The sequence below is a fragment of the Macaca fascicularis genome, chromosome 4 (assembly GCF_037993035.2).
Source record: "Macaca fascicularis isolate 582-1 chromosome 4, T2T-MFA8v1.1".
Classification (NCBI taxonomy): Eukaryota; Metazoa; Chordata; class Mammalia; order Primates; family Cercopithecidae; genus Macaca; species Macaca fascicularis.
In genome coordinates, this window is record NC_088378.1 from 144,652,372 (window position 1) to 144,675,552 (window position 23,181).

The 23,181-nt window shown below is 41.4% G+C and overlaps 1 protein-coding gene across 1 annotated transcript; it reads left to right on the forward strand.

The window, feature by feature from the left end:
- Positions 1–8,530: 8,530 nt before the first annotated feature.
- Positions 8,531–17,329, forward strand: GPX6 (glutathione peroxidase 6). Its single transcript, XM_005553714.5, has 4 exons — positions 8,531–10,098; positions 14,380–14,497; positions 14,993–15,092; positions 16,300–17,329. Exons 1-4 carry the CDS (start codon positions 9,846–9,848, stop codon positions 16,504–16,506), a joined length of 678 nt encoding a protein of 225 aa, XP_005553771.3. The 5' UTR covers positions 8,531–9,845; the 3' UTR covers positions 16,507–17,329.
- The last annotated feature ends 5,852 nt before the right edge of the window (positions 17,330–23,181 follow it).

The following is a 23,181-nucleotide window of genomic DNA, read 5'->3' on the forward strand; positions in this document are numbered from 1 at the left end:
AAGAGATTCTCCTGCCTCAGCCTCCTGGTTAGCTGGAATTACAGGTGTCCACCACCATACCTGGCTAATTTTTTGTATTTTTAGTAGAGACGGGGTTTCACCATGTTGGCCAGGCTGGTCTCGAACTCCTGACCTCAGGTGATCCACTCGCCTCGGCCTCCCAGAGTGCTGGGGATTACAGGCATGAGCCACTGCACCTGGCCTACCTATCAAGATTTTAGGTGGAAATGTTTATAGCCTGAGCCATAGATTAAAGCTAAAAAGCCAATCCAGGCCTAAATTAAGCTATAAGATCTGTCACTTCCTGACTTTAACAATCCTGTAATTACAAGCAGTTCATGATCTTAAACGTGGTGGGACACCTGGGTGGGAAAAACCAGTGTCTCAATCGCTGCCTAATTTTCCCAACCGGACTCTAATTTTTCCTTGAGAATTTTTCCTTATTCTTATGAGAATAAGTTTCTTGCCCAAGGTCACGTAGTTAGTGAGTGGCAGTTTACAAATTGAAATGAGGCCTTTCAGACTCCCTGTCCTAGTTTCTGGTAATGACTTAATCCTACCTGAAAGTCAACATCAGATTTTTTGTTTTTAGTTCCTTTGATTATAAAGGAAATAGGTTTGATTCCTTCTCAGGGACAGTACACCTCTTTATTCAGATTCAAACCACAACCTCTGAAACCACCCAAATCTGACTTAGAGATCTCTGTCCACCCTTTGGTTTTACTTGACTATTTTCCGTGAATTAGAAAATCTCCTTTGGCATCTGGCATCTCCATTCAGGCCTCCAGGATTTTCTTTACTCTAGTTTTGTAAGCATGAAGCATAGGATCTACTCCAAGTCTGCCATTTTAAGTTACTCTCACTTATGTTTATACAGAATTTATAGTTTACGAGCCTCTTTCACATCAATAATTTCATTTAGCCCTTACAATCAGCCAGTTACAGAGGTAGGATGGGCATCTTCAGCTCGAATTTGCAATGGAAAAATAAGTTCAGAAAGAAAAGGCGACTTGGCCAAAGATTCACAATAGTGTAAATGTAGACCATAAACTTGAGTTTCAATTTCAAATCCACTTGCAGCTTCACCCTCAAGGCTCAATTACTCATAATGTATGTGTTTAGAAATGGAAGCAAATTCTAGAGAGATCACTGAATGTCCTTTGGAATTTAATCTTCATTCTCACGTGTTCTTAACTTTCTGATCTTCTTCCCCAAACATGATGAAGTTTGGGACTCATCTATGGTTGAAGCTGGCTGTGGCCCTAAACCTCATCTTTCACTGAGGCAGCTGGCCCTGACACGCAGACTTCCTGAAGGGTCTGTTACTAATGCCAAGCTTTCCTCCTCCAACCTGCTCCAGGAAGAACTCTGCTTCTTGGAGGTTGGGGTGGGGAGGTGGTGAGAGAAATAATGTGCACTCCCCTAGACAGTGTTCCTATTACTCCTGCTTTAACGGATTGGGAAGGACGTGGGGGAGAGAGCACTGTGTCCTTGCCCACACACAGGAACTTGAGTGACCCACACCATTCAAAACCAGATGCCCTCCCACCTGGAAATTCTGCAATCTATGACTCAGATCCTTACTGCTCCCCAGGAAAGAATAAATATGCCTTACATCACCAGCATACACTGCAGACCATCACAGTTCTCAGTAGAACTGTGGAACATGGAGAACGCCGCTCCTCTACAGGCCTGAATTTACCTATTTGCACAAAGCGGGAGTTGGATCAGAAAAACCACCAAAGTCCCTTTTAAGGCAGACAGTTTAGTTTCTCGGCTTTTCAGAGATTCTCATCGTTGGCACTTATCTGACCAATTCTTACTCCTAGAAGACTGGGAAACACGAGTAACAATCAATACATTTTGAGTTCAAACATATGTCTTATAGGTCATGTTTTTCAGGCCACAACAATATTCATAAGAAGCAGATGCTCAGTAAAGTTTAGAGATTGTCTCATCCAAGTCACAAGGCCTAGGTTAGATAAATCTACAACTGTGCCCCCACAACAGTTGCAATCAGAATCTGATTTAGAACAAATTAAAGGCTGAGACAGTCTGGCTTCTCCTTTCCCACTCTGCAATCCCTCAGCCTGTGGCAACTTGTGAAAGGCATCAAAGCCAGTCAGAAAACACCAGGTTTTGATATAGAAACACCCTGTAGACATCCCAGAGATATCCCAGGGACAAATATTGGCTGTTTTCCTGGCTATGATCAGAAAGGGCAGACAATATTTGCAGGTGAAGTGATATGTCATTTGGAATTTACTTCCAAATAATTCAGTGAGGATGGGTATGTGTGCAAGGGTGGGGGCTGTGGTAACAAGCTTTTTCAGATGTAAGTAAAATGAAATTGGTGGTGAGTTGTGTTGATCATAGATCATAGATGCAGTGGGCAACAGGTATGTGAGCCTAATTATACTCCTTTCTACTTTTTATATATGTTTGAAATTTTCCTTAATAAAAAAGTTGAATTAAAATGTAATAAGCTGGAGATACTCAAGGTTGGGAGCTTCTTTAACTGATGAATAGAAAAGGAATAGAGCAGATAAGAAGATAAATAAGAGATAAATGGAGCAGGAAGGAAAATGAAAAAAGAAAGAAGAAAAAGAAATAATGGGAACTTATATCAGCATTTATTGAGTTGTTACTGTATGTGCCAGGCATTTCCAGATATAAATTCTTACTTAATCTTTATTTTAGAAGTCATTACTGTTATGTTCTTTTACAAAAGAAAAAGAACTTGATACACTGAAAAATTAAATAACTTGCCCAAAATTGTGTAGTGAGAAACAACTTAAAGCCAGGATTGTTTAAATCCTGAATCCAAACTCTTTTTCTTGTACACAATGAGGAGAGAGAAAAGGATAAAGTAATGAGAGATGGCAATGGGTAAAAAGTGTAGAAATGAAAAAAAAAAAAAAGAAAAAGAAAAAAGTGAGATTCAGTGAATTCAGAATCAGGGAAGCAGTTAAGAAGCCTTCCAAAGCTATCACTGGAATAGGAGGTAACTAGGGCTGGCATTGCTCAAACCTTGACCCTTCTGAGGAATGATTAATCTTTCACTGAAGGCAAGTTAATAGAAAATTCATTACATGCCTTCTGCCGCGCTTGCTGCTGGGAAAGAAGAAATTTTATAGTGCCTATCTTCAAACAGAGGCAACAACCAGGAGGATCCATGATCTCCCAAACATTTGTGCCTCCCCTCTGATGGTTCTGCACTGGCTTCTTGTGTGTGTCTCTCTGTGTGTGTGTGTGTGTGTGTGTGTGTGTGTGTGTGTGTGCTCAAGCTAAATTATAACAGAACAGGAATAAGGAAGAGGTAATACATAATTTGAGTAAAATGGTAGAGTGTTACACCTTGACAGTGATAAAAAGCTATGTTTTTAACACATCCTTTGCTTCTTTCTTCTCCAGTAAGAAAAATACATTTTTTAAATTTAAAAGAAGAAAAAAATGTAGAACAAAAAGGAAATTTAAAGTTAAACCTGAGATATTAATAAAAGTCATCTACTTGTTCTATGTGAATTTGTTGACACAGCACAGCACAGACAAGCAGATCTCAAGATAAAAAATTAAAACCTTATGTTGCCTGTATTGGTTCTGCAATCAAAGCTGACATTAAAATATTTAGCAGGGCTGGGTGGGATGGCTTACGCCTGTAATCCCAGCACTTTGGGATACCTAGGTGGGTGGATCATTTGAGATCACCACTTCAAGACCATCCTGGGAAACATGGCAAAATCCTATCTCTACTAAAAATACAAAAATTAGCTGGGTTTGGTGGCATGCGACTGTAGTCCCAGCTACTCAGGGGGCTGAGGTGGGAGGATGGCCTGAGCCTTGGAGTCAAAGGTTACAAGTGAGCCGAGATGATACCACTGCACTCCAGCCTGGCTGATAGAGCCAGACCTTGTCCCAAAATGTATGTGTGTGTGTGTATATATATATTTAGAAGTATGCCATGGGCACAACCAATCAGAACAAATCCTGGGCTCCAACAACTGCCGTGCATATTCCTGTGTATACACACTGAGGACCATCCCTGCCTGCAAGCACGAATGCTACGTCTTGGTAGACGTGCAAATGTTTTGACTGTCCAAAGTAAGGGAAATAAACTTCAGAACCTAAGAAAAAGCTCCACTTGGGGCTTCTACTACCTTTTAAGACATATTTTAAACAAGTGACTTATGAACATATGTGAGTACTGATCACTGAATGGGAACATAGCTTAACCAAAAATCAACCACAAGCATCTTGAATAAGAAGGAGTAAGTTAAACTCTAGTCCTGGGCGGAAACTTCTGCGTTTGGCTTCTTTCTATCCTATAAACTTTAATGTATTTGGTGGAAGATGCAAAACGTATGCTAATCAAATGTGTAGATCATTAATAGATGATAAATACAGCTAGTCTGATAGATGACAGAATTCAGATTTAAAAGATCAATTGCTTGGGTGGATAGACAGTAATAGGCACCAACATTGCAGTGGCAATTCATATAAACTTGGATGTTTATTTGACCTTAAGTTAAAAGTGAACCAATAAAAATTAAAAACTAAAATAAGTGAACCAATAATGTTTCAAAGATACTAGAGAAAACAATGCCATTGTGGACTCTACTGATTAGTATCCAAAGAGTATGCTCTTGATTGATGAAATCAGACCTGAAATAATGTTTCTATCTGTGGACAGAATAGGTTTTAAAATGTAAATTAATAAATTAAGTCAAATTCTAAGGAGGAGGGTGAGGATGTGAACTGGCTCCTAATATATATTAAGGCCTGGTCAAGCTCACCAGAACCCTGATTTGTGACTCAAGTCTCAGAAAGTTACCTTGGAAGTCTTCTTCAATAAAGCCGTATCCATCATTTTGAATAAAAATATGTAATTTGTATATCATAAAATCTCTCAGGAATGATCCCCAAAGTAATAGCCAAGATTTGATCTAGAGTCAACCCCAGATAGGTGGACTCTGATGATGAAGACAGTTCTATCTGCCACAATCAGAACATTTCTGGAGGGAAGGTTACATCAGGGAAATCTGGCTGATGTCAAATCAGAAAGGACCTTGAGTGCTTCATGGGATAATTTCAAACTAAAAGTGTAAGAATTCAGGAGGAATTGGGGCACTTTAACATGAGCGAGATCAACAAACCTGACCTTTAGAAAAGTCATAGAGGCAGAGTGTGAAGGAAATAGGGACTGGAGAAGATCCTGGAAGTGAGGAGACAGCTAAGGGATGAAAGCAAAATTCCTGGAAGGAGATAACATGGAACCAAGGCTCTGAAGGAGGATGGGTGAAGGGCAATTGCAGCCCCATGATACCTTTGGGTGGACCAGGGATATGAAATGTTCTTTGTTTCCTCCTGTTCAGTGTGTGCTCCTGTACCTTCACTTCTCATTGCTGGAGGCAAGTACCCAAGGTACTCAAAAGTCTATCAAGAATGTGGGAACACCAAAACCTATGAAGTTGCGGTTTTAGGCCATTTGACCTACTGATGGGGTCTATAATGAAATGTCTCCTTACCTCTCAAGGGCTCATTACTACAAGGTGAGCAAATGTAAATTGTCTCAGATAGTAAAGATTTCATCACAATAATTATGATCCAAATGGAACCAGAGCAAGAGATGTGGAGTAGGAAGCAGAAGTTGCCCTCATTTCACGTTACCCACTCTGTGACTTTTTATATGTTATCTCTGTCCCTCTCTGAGCTTCAGTTTTCTCATACATGAAACTGTGTGAATACAGTTCTAGTTGTTTACCATTGTCAGGCCATGTGGTAAGTGCTTTATAGTTATTATCACATTTAATTGTCACAGCAGCCCTATAAGGTAGATAATATTATTATGCTGATTTCACAGATGAGAAAACTGGGGACAGACACGTTAAGTTTTATTTCAGAGTCAAGGAGCTAGTCAGTTGCACCGATACGTATTGATTTCAATGGTCTTTATAGCCTCGTAGTCTAAGCTTCAGCCATTTTTTTTGAGCTAAAAGCAGAAGGGTAAAGAGCTTGGGAATGTGTGTAGGTCTGTTCCATAAGAGGATAGCATCTGACCTGCTGCCCTAAGGAGCTGCATAGCTGGATCAGGTATCAGTGATTAGGACATAGATTGTAGGCTTTTGAAAAGAGCTCAGAAATCTGAGATAACTAAAAGCTTGTATTTCAAGAGAGTTCACAAGAACTCAACCTCACCCAGACTTTAGTTTCAAGAGGCAGAGAATGCCTTTTGTGTGAAGCTGGCAGAGGCAAGGCAGGTGGAGCAAGTTCGATGGTGAGGGGTTTACAACTGAAGAAGAAGGGGGTGTGTGTAGGGAATGGAGGTGGGTGTGTATGAATGCCACTCTGCGATTGGAGGGTGCTTCTTCAAACTGGTCCCTGCCAAGGGTTCAAAAGGGGCTGAAATCCTGGGGACCTTAGAGTCGACTAAAACTCCTAGCCATGATCCGGCAGTTTCAGGCCTGCTGTCTTGTCCTGCTGTTCCTGGTTGGCTTTGCTCAGCAGACCCTAAAGCCTCAAAATAGGAAGGTGAGCATGGGGCAGGAGATCCAAGCTGATTCTAGCACATAATGACCAACCGGGCTGCCAGAGTTGTGAGGAGTTCTCTCCTCTCTCCTTTCGAAGGACAAGATCTGCATTCCCAGCAGATCTGCACAAATCCTGACATTGCTATCCTTAGCGGGCTCTCCCTAAATCCACTGTCTCTTACTTGCATCTTTTCCTCTGCACCTAGTGGCTCTTGGAACTGAATGTATGTGGAGTGGGGTTGGGGGCTGCCTCAGCACATTCCCCTTTGCCACTTCCCCCTGGTGGCCCCTTGATAGCCTAGAGCCTGTCCCCTTCATGCTTGTCTGTAACTTGGGGTAGTGTTGTGGATCCCAACAAATGAGGCATGAAGTAGCAAATGGATTGGCAGGGAGGCTGCCCTTGCTTCTCCTGGAGAGGCTGCTCAGCCAGAAACCCAGAGGGAGAGGTGAGAGAATCTGGTGTTGGGATCTGCACCAGGAGTTTCAAGGTCATGGAAAGAGGAGCTCCCCCTACTCCCACACCCCTAGAAAAATAAAACACACAAGGCCAATATGGTTGTCCACCAATATTAATTTTAGGTGAGGTAGAGACAAAGCTCAGCTCAGAGTAGGCTTTGTTCTCAGATCTTGGTGTTGCTCCCAAATCTCCTGATGCCATTTAGAAAAGTTCTCCCACTGGATGTCAATAGCCACCCCTGTAAAAGATGTGTATATATGTCTTAGGATGCAGACTGAGCAGATCACTTGAGGCACCCGCAAAGTTTAACTTTATAATCAGATGAATTTATTCAAAAGCAGCCTCAGTGGTGGCCGTATGCCAATTATATATCTTTTGTTAGTTCCTTTTTCTCCTCTATAAAAGGTGGGGAACAATGCCCATCATATAATGCAGTGATTCCCAGACTTGAGCTTACCTCAGAGAGAGCTGCTTAAAGCACAATTGCTGGGCCCCACCCAAGAGTTTCTGATTCAGTAAGTTTTAGGGGGAGCCCAGGAACTTGCTTTTCTAAAATGCTTCCAGTTGATACTCATGCAGGTCTACAAACCTGAAGCTTTGAGCTTTAATCTCTGTTATTGGGTTCATATGAAGTGTAAGATAGTGTCTATTAAATGCCGTAAGACAGCTTACTTACTTACTTTCAAGAAAGGTAACATTACTTGAAGGGACAATCTCCGAGGGTCATCCAGATCTATGTCAGCCACTGCTGCCTGGTTGGATGTGGAATTTTCTATGTAAAATATCATCTTGTGAATTAAGAGCTGTGTTCTAGGGTATTCTGTCTTCTTCAAACAGATGTAAGCAAACTAGAGCAGAACTGGAAGCTGGGTAGGAAAGATTGAGCTCTTTGAGTCTGCAATTTTCTTGGGATTCTGCATCTTATTTCACAGAGTGACATCCCCATGAGAAGCAAACCTTTGGAAGGTGTCACACTCAGAGCTAAGGTAGCACAAAGGCAAGAAAATGGAGGCATACAAATGACAGCTCACATGGTGATTTCCGTGTGACTTTTTATTATAGTAGCAAGAAAGACAAATGCTGGAAATTATTTAGCTCAGAGGTAAGGTGTCATGAAGGCAAAGAGAATGCAGGCACATAGATGACAACCCCCATCATAGTGGATTTATTAGGCTAATGTTCCCAAATATTGTGACTGATGTATATGCGCAGATGTGTACAGAAGTATGGACTCAGAAGGAAAGGGCTTGTCCCTAGGTCAAGCCTCCTTCTCTCCAAGGATAATGAAGGAGAAGCTATGGTCTTGTGTCCTGGTGACAGACTCCGAAGATGGTAAAGAATTTCTTGCCCCACTTTCCCCACGGTAGCTCACCCATAGGCAATTCCTTCACTGCATGGGGTATGCCTTTAAGGACTGAGATCCTGTGAAGCCCAGTTTAAATTACTCTAAAATTCTATGACTTTTCGTCATATGGCCAGGAATATAGCCTCTCTTACCTGATAACATCTTAGCCTTTTGTTCCAGGTTCTGCATGCCTTTTATTCTTGGCATGCTTGTGGGTAGAAAGTTTTTCCGCTCTGTACTTTCTATTTTATGAACTTTAATTCATGAGCAGTCCAGGATGTTTCACAATATAAAGATGAGAAGTGGGTGTCAAGAATGAGTTTTGAAGGTACCAGTGAAACCAGAAAAGTTCCCTTGTCCCTCTCAGAGGGCATGCGATGGCAGGTGTGGCTCGCTTCCTTAGTGCCCCACTGCTCAGACCTCTAGGGGAGCAGAGAGGGAACATACAGAGAGGCAGGTTGTGGGGCTCCTACCCCAAGGCAGTGTCTAGGGGTGAATGTTTACAGCTGAAGCCCTAGTGGGCGTGTGTTACTGGGGGCTCTTAGTTCAGGCATCCATAGGCGACTTGTGTTAGCTCAATTAGATCCCTGCCTTATCACAAAGACAGAGGGCTTTCTATATCCCAGGGATCTTGCCGTGGGGTACAGGAAGAATCGGATCACACGTGGGCTTGGAGAAAGAGTGCAAGGTTTTATTGAGTTGAAGTGGCCTTCGGCAGATGGGGGAGCCAAAAGACGGATGGTTTTTCCCTGGAGTCCAGGCTCTTTTCTTACCTCTCGGCCAACCTCCTTGTCCTTCCGCCGTCAATGGCCTTCCGGTGTGCTCCTACCCTGGTGCGTCCCTCTCCGCGTCCGGCCAGTCGAGTGTGTTCCTCCGCAGATGTGGTCCTCCGCAGATGTGGTCCTCTGCACGTCCAGCGTCTGTGTGTCTGCCTGGTAGGGTCTCAGGGTTTTTATAGTCACGGGATGGGGGCGGGGCAGGCAACATTTGGGTGAGAGGCAGGAGTGCCTGTCCTCACCTAGGTCCGTGGGCACAAGCCTCAGGGTGGAGCCCTGGACAGGGACCCACTTTTCTCTACCCAGCACTTTCCCACTGCTCCTTCCCGCCATCACCAGTGAATACCCCACTGGGAAGCCTGGAAAGGCCCTTCAATGGCATCTGGAGAAGTTATGGGCCTGATTTTGGGGGATAGGAATTACAATATAAGAACATATAGATGAGAAGTTTGTGCAAAACTTACTTATGAGAAATCCTGCAAAAAATCTGTTAAGAGTATCTGAGAGAGGATGGCATGACTTGAATGGGGTGTTGGGATGTCGGGGAAGAATGCAATGTCAGGGAACAGAAGTAAATGGTATGAATCTTCTAGAAACAGGAAGAATATTATGAAATGCTTGTCTTGCCACCCCCACACAAAAAATGGATTATAAGTTAGAAGACATAAATTCTAGCTACGGCATCAGCTCTAACTAAAAATTTTACTTGGAAATGTCCCTTCAGTTCTTAGAATTTCAAGATGTTACATGAAGGGTCTTTGAGTGTTTTGAAAAAGTCCACAAATGTTGGAAATTATTGTTTATCTTATATCGTTATGGTTATTTTTGTAACATTCCAGGTGGATTGCAACAAAGGAGTGACAGGCACCATCTATGAGTATGGAGCCCTCACCCTCAACGGTGAGGAGTACATCCAGTTCAAGCAGTTTGCAGGCAAGCACGTCCTGTTTGTCAATGTAGCCACCTATTGAGGCTTGGCAGCTCAGTATCCTGGTAAGAACTCACGTTTCAACTCTTTCGGAAGCAGCATTGCCAGATAACCATATTCTAATTCCAGAAGGTTTTACCAATGTGTTATTAGAGGATGCATTGGGAGAAGTGATCAGGTGACTCTGCCTCCCTAAATGCTGTTCCTGCTCTGCTCCTTAGAATATCAAGATAATTATTTCCAGATTTGAGAACTAAGACTTTCCCAAAGACTTGAAGACCACCAGGAGCACACTTGTAGTTGAACAAGTTGAGTGTGTTACTCGGTGCCCTGAAGGAGAACATGTTCTGTAGAGAACCATGGGGCTTCTTAACATGAAAGTATTAGAAAGTACTTACTATAGAATCTGAGCTTTTGTTAGGTGATTTGGAGATGAGTTCAAGGAATTGAAGTTCTGTTCTGAATTGGATGCCATCAAGAACTGGGAGCAATTATATGATTTGGTATCTTAATCAATTATATCTACATGGGGAGAGAAACTAAGGCTAAAGTTGTACCTGGTAAAGAAGCACCAGTCATTCATATTGGCAAGAATAGGGTGGTACCTGGTCATTGTTGTGATTTGGACAATGTTCACGCTTTGTCTATGTTCAGTTACAATTATGCAGTGACCTTGTTTTTGTCTTGATTCATCATGATCACATGTTATGTGATATTGAAGTTCTATGAAATTGTTTATGTTTTCTAGGCGAGTGCTAAAGCCTAGCTGTGACTCCCAGGCCAGATACCTGGCTTTCAAGCACTGATTTTATGCTTCTCAGCGGTTACTTCTGATAAAAACAGGAGAGATGAGTGATCTTTGACATTCTGGAAAATGCCCTTGGGTTCTGTAGGCAACTCCAAATGACAAAGAGGGAAATGAAGTTTTCTGTCTGGGCGGCCTTCGATTAGTGCAAGGGCTGTGTAATGTGACTGGCAATGTAGAAGAATGCTCCATCTTGCCAACCTTGGCCTACCTTCTGTGGTAGCTGAGGTGTGTTTCCATTTTCTTTGTGCCCTTAAGAGAGAAGAGTTTGGTATTACTATTGATCCAAAAAAGATTATTTAAAATTCTAGATCAATTATACTAGAGATAGATACAACTTTGGACAGGCCAAGAACTTTATTTTATGCTTTAAAAAAAACGGTTCAAGATAAATTTAAAATATTTATTGCACCAAATGCCACAGAGAAATGGATCAAAATAATACATGAACAAATTTTGTTTTGTTTTGAGACAGTCTCGCTCTGTTGCCCAGGCTGGAGTGCAGTGGTGTGATCTCAGCTCACTGCAACCTCCGCCTCCCAGGTTCAAGTGATTCTTGTGCTTCAGCCTCCCAAGTAGCTGGGATTACAGGCATGCACCACTATATCTAGCTAATTTTTTTTTCTTTTTGCATTTTTAGCAGAGACAGGGTTTTGCCATGTTGGCCAGGCTGGACTCAAACTCCTGACCTCAAGTGATCTGCAAGCCTTGGCCTCCCAAAGTGCTGGGATTACAGGCATGAGCCACCGCACCTGGCCTATACATAAACAAGTTTTAAGAAAAATTTTCCACATGTTGACACTGTTATCTATTCAACTGATCAAAAATATATAAACCCTATCAATTTTTCTTAATGGATTTTCAATAATAAAAATCCCAGAATTGTATCCCTTTTAAATAACACTTAAAGTCAAGCATATTATAATCTCATGTCTAAAAGATCTGGCTCACCAAATTTTGACATTTTAAAATTAACATTCAGAGGATGCTTTATGATTTAAGCAAAAATTCTAATAAAATGCCTGCTCCTCTGAAGTACAAATGGCTTACATTTACCAAGAGAAGCTAAATATTTTTCCAATTTAATGGTAAAATTATGCATAAAAAGATACTCTCAAAAGTACATATTAGGATAAGAATCACACTTTTAAAATAATTTGGGGCCACTTTATTATTATTATTATTTTTGAGACAGGGTCTTGCTCTATTGCCCAGGCTGGAGTGCAGGGGTGCGATCTTGGCTCACTGTAACCTCTGCCTCCGGGATTCAAGCATTCTCTTGTCTCAGCCTCAAATAGCTGGGACTACAGGTGTGTATCTTCTCGCCCAGCTAATTTTTTTTTTTTTTTTTTTTTTTTTTTTTTTTTAGTAGAGACTGGGTTTTGCCATGTTGGTCAGGCTGGTGTTAAACTTCTGGCCTCAAGTGATCCACCTGCTTCAGTCTCCCAAAGTGCTGGGATTACAGGCATGCGCCACCACATCTGGCCTCAGTTTTTTTATTTTTATGTACAATCAAGTCTAGGGAAAACCTGAAAAGCTACAGACTAAATTTTTATTATAAGAGCCCAAACAATGATTTAGTATCATTTAGTAAGTGAGAAAGTTAAAAGAACTTGCCAAAGGAATAGAATCAAGGTCTGCTAAGTGTATCTACTATAGGACCTCAGGACCTAGGTATTAGAGCCAAACAACAGTTTTGTATCATTTAGCAAGCAAGAATTCTCCTCCCTTCAAAAAGTTAAATTTGAAAAATATGGTAAATTTTAAAAGTTGTGATGTGTAAACAGCAGTTCCATGGAATATGAAGCTGCTCTTAAATTTGTTTTAATTTAATTTAATTTTAACTTAAATTTGCTACATATTGAATAGGCAATATACTTGCAACATTCAAAATTCAAGAGATATAAAGGTTTAACAGTGACACTTGCCATGTTCCCTTCTCTTTAGGCAACCAGTATTATCAGTTTATGGTGTATATTTCCAGAAATCTGTTATGCATATACAAGCAAACATTTCCCTCTCACTTTCTTTCTCTCAAGCACATACACATACACAAACATACACATGGAAATGATTATGCACATTGCTTTTTCACATATATCATATACCTTGGGGACGGGAGTGGTGGCTCACACCTGTAATCCCAGCACTATGGGAGGCCAGAGTGGCCAGATCACTCTTGAACATCAGAAGTTTGAGACCAGCCTTGCCAACATGGTGAAACCCTGTCTCTACTAAAAATACAAAAAATTAGCTGGGCATGGTGGCACATGCCTGTAATCCCAACTACTCAGGAGGCTAAAGCATGAGAATCTCTTGAACCCGGGAGGCGGGGGTTGCAGTGAGCTGAAATCCTGCCACTGCACTCCAGCCTGGGTGACAGAGAGAGACTCTGTCTAAAAACAAAAGAAAAAAACATGGTGAGTTTCCTTATTCATTTTAAGGCATAGTATTCCATTGTGTTGCTGTGATATAATTTATTAAATTAGTTCATGAGAATTTAAAAGAGCATCTCATTCAAATTTTACTCCAGATGAGGAAATTGAGAGAATTAAAGAAACTTACCAAAGGAATAGAATCAGGGTCTGTTAAGTGTGTCTGCTATAGAAAGGAAATACTCTTGATGGCCAAAGATAAGAGAGAGATGAGTATTGATAGTAACCAAAGAACTGTAGAAAAATAGGAAGACACTCTCTATTTAAGAAGAGGTTCTTAGGGGACATTCCAGCAGGCAGAGCTGAATCTGAATGAGAACAGCCAATAGAGGTTCTGAGGTCTGAATAAATCTGACCTGAAAATAGCTGAATATGGAAATTATTGTTCAAGTCTAAACACACAAGTTGGAAAGTTCCTGACAGTGGTAAAGAGCAGTTTGGAGTTTGTGGCCTGGAGTCCCAGGGAGTGTTCTAGGGCATATTCCAGCATCAGTTAGGTCACTGGAATTGAGGAGAGGGTACAGAATACTGTAGAGATAGCCTTGGAATTTCCCTTTCTCTACCACTCTCAGGGTGGAGCACCAAGGAGTACTCCTGGGAATGTAACTGGCACTGGAGTGTCTGGTTGTGTCACCATGGGACATTGTATGAGTGGGGCCGGGGGGATGCGGGGATAGGTGGGTAGTATTTCCATTTTGTTTACTTTTTCCTTACAAATTTTTTTGATCAGTTCACCAACTAAGGAAGACAGTGGCACTCAAATCTGACTTCTCTTTAGAATCAAACAGGACTCCCACACAAGGCTACCAATGTGTGTGTGTGTTTGTGTGTGTTTTTTTTTTAAATAAGAGTTCTCATTGGATGGTAAAGTATAGCCAGGCATGGCTTACTGTACAAGAAAAACAGCAGCCATTTAGATGCATTTCTGGAAACATGTGCTCTAGTCTTTTTTTTTTTCTCTACTCCTTTGATCTCTGTAATCTTGAATCTTTCCCTTCATAGTCCTTGGTTTATTCATGGCATACATGGATACATTCAGTGATCTTTCACTGCTTGAGGTAGGCCTCCTGACCAAGCCACCAATGCTATTCATTCTCCACTTACAGAACTGAATGCACTACAGGAGGAGCTGAAGAATTTTGGTGTCGTTGTGTTGGCCTTTCCCTGCAACCAGTTTGGAAAACAAGAACCAGGAACAAACTCAGAAATACTTCTTGGACTCAAGTGAGTGCGTGCATGGGACTCTGCAGGTGCCCTGTCAGGATTTCCATTCCTCATTCCACCTAGATGCCTGCCTATTCTGGAAACTTCTGGGATAGGACATAGATACATGGGTTGAAGCATATCCTTATGATGTTTTGAATTCAATCTATTCTATTCGCAGGGCTCAAATATTCTCTATACTTTTGAATTATTCAATGATGAGGCTAAGGGAAGATTGAATGGAAAAGAAGCATAGAGGAAAGAAGGGAGTATAAGAAATGGAAGTGAAGCAGGAAACCTAAGCTCAAGATATTGCCTTCCAATTTTCTTAGAATTCTCTATTGGCTCCATAAAGCCTATTGCATGAAGTCCTGCTTCCCACAGACTATCTTTTCTTATCTTCCCTATGCACAGCCTCTTCCCTTTATCTTTAGTTTCCTGTGAATTGGTGGTGGTCATTATTTTCCATCCATGTCTTAATTTGGATCTTGCTGGGAACACTTTGATTCACTGCAGGTATGTGCGTCCAGGTAGTGGCTTTGTCCCTAATTTCCAGCTCTTTGAGAAAGGGGATGTGAATGGAGAAAAAGAACAGAAGGTCTTTACTTTCCTGAAGGTGAGTGACTATAAACCTGGCATGGATTGGTTAGCTAGAAATGCTCTGAAAGCAGTGGGGCTCATGTCTAGGGTTGTGGTTGGACCCCTTGGAAAAGAGATGCTCAGGTAAGTTCAAGGCTCATGGCAATATCTGCTGTGAGGCTTTAGCTTTAAGTAGAGGAAGCCCATGATGGACAACAGCTCTGACGTGGACTAGCCTCCTGTATTGAATGGTAATGATTCATTAATTCAGCAATCATTTATCAGATCTCAGTATGTGTCATATAATGAGTTAAGAAACATTAATAGGGCATAGTCTCTTCCCTGAAGGAACTCACATTTAATCAGGAGACAGACATGGATGATACAGAATACCATGTGCTAAATGCCTTTAGAGTCACAGAGTGTTAGAACTACAGAATACCAGGATAGAAGGACCCCCGAGGATCTCTTTGTCTACTCAGCCTCAAATACTGGTCTGCAGAACAAGGCTGGTCCTGCTGAAATTTTCACTCATCCACAGCAAACAAGGGAAAGAAGACAATGCAGAATTTTTCATACAGCTCAACTTATTGAATATAAGACTGACGTTTATTCTGACATTAAATTACTATTATGTTTACCCATATAAATTGCCCTTTACTTACTCAAAAATGGCACTATAACCAATTTTATGTGGTTCAACATGGTATTAAAAATACTTTAATTTTTAGATTTATGCTTATAGTAGACTTTTAATTTTTCTTATTGGCAAAATGAATATTAGTGATTGTACGTTAATCTCCAAGGAAATAGTTATTGAAATTTTACTGGCTTATGAATCCTAGGAAACCCCAAATTCTGGGAGCCACTACTCTAAATCAACCTATCTTTTTTTTCTGCTAAGGAAACAAACTGTAGAAATGATATGACTCGCCCAAGGAAACAGAAAATAGTCTTTTACTGAATTGCCGTGATAAAATAATGGGAATAGAGGAAAGACAGGGGAAGGAGGAATGCTTTCTATTTACTATTATACTCTCTAGCTCTCGGTTGTTTAGTAGTTGGTGTATTGGTATTGATACATTGCAGTGTCTGTGATTGATTGGAAGCATGCAAAGTAGTTAATACATTAAAATACATAATGGTGAGTAGACTCTGTAGTCTGGAGATAAGACTGTACCACACAGAAGTAGAAATAAAGTAGAAATAAATGTATGTTTCCACTTTCCATGTCTCTGCTCCAGAACTCCTGCCCTCCAACCTCTGATCTTTTGGGCTCATCAAGCCAGCTCTTCTGGGAGCCCATGAAAGTCCATGACATCCGCTGGAACTTTGAGAAATTTCTAGTGGGGCCCGATGGAGTCCCTGTCATGCGCTGGTTCCACCGGGCTCCAGTCAGCACAGTCAAATCAGACATCCTGGAGTACCTAAAGCAGTTCAATGCCCACTAGGAAGGGTTAGCGACTGGCAGAAGTAACTACCCTGTTTCCCACCTGCAGGAATGTCTAACAAAGTGTCCATCTTCCTCCATCTTTGCTCCACACTCCTGCCTACCCAGCCTCCTGATGACCAAACCATCTTGTACTACCCAAGCAGCTGCTTAGCATGTGTGTGTAGCTGTGTGTGTGTGTGTGTGTATGGATATGTAGAATTGTATTTGTTGGTATATGCGTAGGTGTTTGTATGTACGGTGTGTGTGTGTGCGCATGTGTGTGTGTTTGAAGATTAAGGAAAAGAACACCTATCTCCCCAACTCTCTGATCCTGAAATGTCTATTCCAAAGGAAAATCATGTTTTAGGGTAGATGAATCATACTATCTTGTGTCTCTAAAAAAGCAATCCCCAGAAGTTGTGATCTATCCTTTCCCCTTCCTGAAAGTTTAAAGAAAGCAGGAGCTGGCCGCAAGACTCTAGGCCTCCTTCATAGCCTCTCTCCTCTAAGATAGGCATGCATTGGTAAACTCTTCTCTCCTTAATTCTCCTTTATTCCCCTGCCACCCAGTAGTTCTCATGTAGGACCTCTAAAGGCAGAGTGAGAGCAGAAACCCCACCTCACATGAAGGGAGGGGCATCTCCATGACGGTGGGTCCCAAAACCTCTCGGGGTCGGACCCTGCCAGAGCCTTCCTTGGTGCCTGTCCCTTAGTGCATTCAGGTCATGGCACCTGGGCTGGATGTTCCTGTATTCTGAATGATGGGCTTTCTCCTCACCCTGAGGCTCTTCAGCCTTAAACTTATTCTGATCACTGTCTCAAATTAAAAAATTCTGCAGCAACCTGGCTCTGTGTGGTGTTTTCCCAGTCCCATATTATGTCCAGAGTCATACTTCTTCTTTCTCTGTCACTTTGTCCCTGCTTTCTTGATTCCCTTGCCTTGTTCTTCAGTATTTTGTTTTTCTCAAAAATGCTCTAGAACTTTCCTCGGCACATATAAAAGAACCGGTTGGAACTGGTTGCTCAGAGCTGCTGTGACCGTGAGCACAGATCAGGTCCCTCTGTACCCTCCCGTTCAGGTCTCTTGACCAGGCCCCTACATGACAGGAATCCTTGCCTCTCAAAGAATCTTCTCTCTCTCTACAACAAATATGCATACATTTCTGTTTATAAAATTAATTCATGCTCAGTGTTAAAATCTGAAAGCACATAAAAGTAAAAAAGCATAACAAAACAAAATGGAACAAAACCCACTTCTAATCAGAGGTGCAAAGGACCTGCTAGGAAGCCCTATGTGCCCTGTGCCGTTTTATAATTAAAATACAGTGTTTTATAATGGAAGTAGATTTCAGAAAACCAGATATTAAGGAAAGAAATTAGATAAGGAAGTAAAATAAAATCACTTTTTTTCTTTTCCTTTTCATAAATTACTTGGAACATAGGTAGTAGCACTTAAAAATATTTTTTGCATAAAAAATGCAGGAAATTTAAATTATCAGTGAGTAATTTCAAACATTGTAGGGATCATAATCCTGCTGTGTACCTAACAGAAGTGTAGGCCGGGCACAGTGGTGCACACCTGTAATCCCAGCACTTTGGGAGGCCAAGGAAGGTGGATCACCTGAGGTCAGGAGTTCGCGACCAGCCTGATTAACATGGTGAAACCCCGTCTCTACTAAATACAAAAAAATTAGCCAAGTGTGGTGGCGCATGCCTGTAATCCGAGCTACTTGGGAGGCCGAGATAGGAGAATCGTTTGTTCCCTAGAGGTGGAGGTTGCAGTTAGCCAAGATCGCACCATTGCTCTGCAGCTTGGGTATCAAGAGCGAAACTCCATCTCAAAAAAAAAAGGAAGAAAGAAAAAGAAATGTGATCCATGACTTAATCTTTATTCAGTAACATGAAAATTGACTCAACTAAATACTATTAGGAAAATGATTCTTAAGACCTTAAAATTCATAAGTGGTGGATATTTAATACATGAAAAATGGGAAATATTATCAAAATATTTGGATGTTTTCTTTTCTTAAACTTAACATCTAGTAAGAAAAAATGAATTTAAAAAAATCTGGCTTTCCTTGGCTGTAAACCATAGGATTTGAGATTTCCATAAATCTTTTACTAACCACTATGGCGGTTGTGAGGGCAGTGAGGAGATTACAGAACCAGCTACCAGTGGTGTTAAGAAACACGTTTCATTTTTTAGCTTCTTTTAAATCTCTGAAGAGGTTGAGTACCTCTGGGACTGTAATAGTCTTCAGAAGGGTTCCAGACCTAGTAAGATCTGGATAACCAAGGTCCAGAAAGTAGGTGGAGGAGGATGAGCTGACACAATATAAAATTCTCTCCAGTTACCGGTTCAGCCTAACCCAGGAACCTGCGGTTGCTTCAGGTGACCAACATTCCTATAGTAATGAAGAAAGAGGACTACAGCCTTCAGCCTGAATGCATTGTGCCTGAGTATCCAGGAAAGTCTTCATCCTGCCACTGCTCTGAAAATCCAGGTTCCATACTCCTAATGCCTTCCAGTGGCTGTCCCTGAAGGGAAAATAAACATTGTTTATTTTGGAGAGAGCCAAGACCACAGAAATGAGAAACAGAAATGTCCTTGCAGTGGGAGGTGGGCATAGGTGAGGGGTAGGTTTGGGGGTAGCAGTCCAGATCAAAGTGTCACAAATGATGATGATGATGATGGCAATAATAATAATGTAAAATATAATAATCATGTAAAATGTCTTTATAAAGAGAGGATCAAGGCATAAAGTTTTCCACTTCTCTCCTCCTCAACCAATCCCTATAGCAGAACTTAGTCCCCAAGGAAAGTTACACTTAGAACCTTCTGGAAGTAGGTGGACTTCCCAGCAGTGCCTCAGGAGCTCCAGTCTGTCATAGTAGTTAAAAGTTTACTATCAGGTGATTATCATCATTACCATCACAGGCACCATTATTGCTGTGGAATTTTTTTCTTCTCACCAGAAGTTCCCACAACTTATTATGCAAATCAGGTACACTAGAGCTAATTGGGTCCATAAATCCACTACCCCACAAACAACCTACCAGGCATCTAGAATCATTAAGGCTCTGCTGATCTCAAAACTTTTGGAAAGAGTTATCAGGCAGGACAGGAAGATTCTAAGGTCCTAGAAAACCAGGACTCAGACCCTCTCTAATCACCCTATTCCCAGATTTGCAAAGCAGCCCATAGCAGGAGGTAATACACCACTGTGGTCTCCCCTGTGGCAGTTAATCTGTGGATGTAATATCTTTTCTGTGGACTGTGTGGACACAGGTGGCTCTTAGCCTTGGAGAGTGCCCGTGTCAATTCTGGGAGGTGAAGTCTCAAAATATGAGAAGTAGGACATAGTCTATCCCAGAGCACATAAAATCTTGCTTCTCTGGTCTTATAAACACCTCTTGACTTGGCTTCTGTTCTCTGTAAACAGAATCTGAGACAACAATTGAGGCACATATAACTTATTGAAAGAATAGTCTCAGAAGAAAGGGAATCTGTGAAGCAGGATAGGGCCAGGAAAAGAGAGAATTAAAATGCAATTTCTGCTGGAGTTTAACTTCAGAAAAAATCACGCTATAATCAGTCCCATCTTGAAGGATGAGATATAGCCTACAAGGTAGCCCATGTGAGTCAGTCATTGGCTTATGGGCCCACCCTTGAACTCTAGAGGCATACACTCCCAGGTGAGGTGGCTCCCTTTGGCTGAAGAAAATTCTCTGGAGAAGGTGGCCACTGAGAGTAATACTCTGAAGGGGCAGCTCTGAGCCATTAGCAGCCAAAACTCAGAGCAAGTGGAGATGCAGGCACTAGCCCAGTAAAGCCCATCTGGGTAAGGCTGTGGAGACCACCTATCACCCTCCACAAATGAGTCACTATTGAGGGAAATCTCGAGTAGAGGCCCTGAGAAAAGGACATTGGCAATCCTTCAATCAATCATCATTTTCCCTTTCTTGACTTCTATCTCTAGGAAATTGGTTCTCAAAGCATAATCCTCTGGCCAGTAGCAGTAGCATCACTTGAGAACTTAGAAATGCAGTTTTCAGATCTCTCCTGGGCTCACTGACCCAGAAGCCCTAGGGTGGGCCCAGAAGTCTGTTTTCAAAAGGCTTCCAGTTGATCCTAATACATGCTAAAGTTTGAGGACCGTTGCTCTAAGGAATGGAGAATTTGCAGAAAATATTGTCATTTTGAAATAGGATGAGTAAGGAGAACTCTTGTACTTCATGTGGCTACTGACTCCTCTGCACAGTCAAGCCACACTGCCTCCCACTCAGCCCTTAGGTGTCCCCAGGGTTAACATGGACAATTCAGCCATGCCGTTGGTTTATTAGTTTCCTCAGTCTCTGATCCACATCATCTTCATCTAGGTCCAAATTCAAGATGTGTTATCTGACAAAGACTCCCTCCTTGACCTAACTTTAATCAGGGTTCTCTGAGCCTTCGTGACATCATGAGAAATATATATTTGGTCTTTCCTCCCAACTCCTGGCACAGAGCTTCTAAAATCCTTATAACTTCCTGAGTGATAGGGATGATAAGAGGTTCTTTTGTTACATTTGGTCTTAGTCCCTGGTTCCCAACACAAGAGCTTTTAAGACCCTTGGAATCTCCTAAATAATAACTGTCTTTGTGTATGTTAATGAGATGACTGGTGGCTGAAAGTCCCCAGATAGCTTCAGAGTGAGGTCTGGTTGCCAGAGAAACCATCCATGGCGATTAAAGATTTGGAACTTTCAACACCCCAGCCCACTTCTGAGGAAGGCAGAGGAACTGATTATTGACCCAGTCATCAAAAGCCAATGATTTAATCAATCATGTTTGTGTAATGAAATCTCCATAAAACTCCTAAACAACAGAACTCATAGAGCTTCTGGGTTGGTGAACACATGGAGTTATTGGGAGTGTGGTGCCCCCGAAGAAGACACAAAAGCTCTATATTCCTCCCCATACCTTGCCAAGTGTATCTCTTCATCTATATCCTTTGTCATATCCTTTATAATAAACCAATGAACGTACGTAAATGTTTCCCTGAGTCTTGTGAGTTGTTATAACAAATTATCAAACTTCAGGAGGAAGTTGTAGGAACCCTCAATTTACAACAGTTGGTTAGAAATATGAATGACAACCTGGGACTTATGATTGACATGTGAAGTAGGGGGCAGTCTTGTGGAACTGAGCCCTTCACCTGTAGGGTCTGCACTAATTATAGGTAGTTAGTATCAGAATTAAGTTGCAGTGTCAACACCCAGTTTGTGACTGCAGAGTTGGAGAATTGCTTGGAGTGGAAAACCCACACATATGGTGTCGTAAGTATTGTGAGAGTATAGAAAAACAGTCTTTTCTTTTAGCCTTCTCAAGTAGGCCTTGGCTTTTGACTGCCTTCAGCAAGACTCCTATCAGTTTATTGAGAATCTCCCCAAGTCTGGTATCTGCACAGATTATTAATCCTCTACCCTTAATTTCTAAGTCCTTAGCCTACCATTAGCAAGAATCCTGTTAGGCCAGTTTAGCAAGAATCTTCCTCCCTTTGATATCTGTGTTTAGTAATTTTCCATCATCTACCATGCCTTCACTCTACCTGTTGGCTGTAAATCTCCACTTGTTCTGACTGTATTCAGAGTTGAGTTCAGTCTCTCTCCCTAATTGCAATAGTCTTAAATAAAGTCTTTACTAGCACTTTACCAAGTGCCAAAATAATCTTTCTTTAATATGTACTTTCAAATACTTTGTGATTTGGAATAAAATAAAAAGTTCTCATTTTCTCTTCTTTCTTTACCCCTTCCCCTCCTGACCACCAGCTGGCATTGCTCTGATTGCAAGTTTTCTCTTGCTCTTTCAAGTGTTAGGTTACAAACTTTCTCTTCTTTGGATCTCTGTGAAGTTCCCGGATAGGGATTCCATGTCCCTCTAAAATTTTCTTTATAAAACCATATTGACTGTCTACCTTTTCTTGATTCCTTGTAAAGGGAAGAGCAAACTAGTTTTAATTCTTTCAGACTCCTTTTGGCCTTTAAAATACAGTGGGGTCAGGAGTGGTGGCTCATGCCTGTTATCCCAACACTTTGGGAGGCTGAGGCAGGAGTTTGAGACTGGACAACATAGTAAGACCCCATCCCTACAAAAAATAAAATTAGCCAGGTGTGGTGACACACACCTATGGTCCCAGCTACTAAGGAGGCTGACGTGGGAGGATTACTTGAGCTCAGGAGGTCGAGACGCCAGTGAGCAGAGATTGCACCATGTACTGGGTGACAGAGTGAAACTCTGTCTAAATAAAATAAAATAAAATAAAATAAAACAAAACACAGTGGCCTCAACTCACCATATGAACCATTTTATAACCTCAGAGTGCCACCTAGAGTGTATGTAGAGCTTATACCAATTTTTAGATTACAACTTCAGAGGAACTAAGGCAAAGATAACTCAAGGATCTTCCCTTTTTCCAGGTCTTTATTCCTTTCTCTTTTTCCAATTTCCTCTGTATTTCTTTGCCTCCAGCCAGACAAGTTAATAGAAATGGAATTATCACCTAATAAGTTATGTTTGAAGACACTCTACACCTGAGAAAGATAGTTTTATCTTTATCTGTAGAACCTCAGAGTCATTTCTATTCAGAATACTGACTTTCTAGGGCTCCCGTTCCAAAAACAAAGACTTCTAAGTTCAGTGGCTCCTGAAATA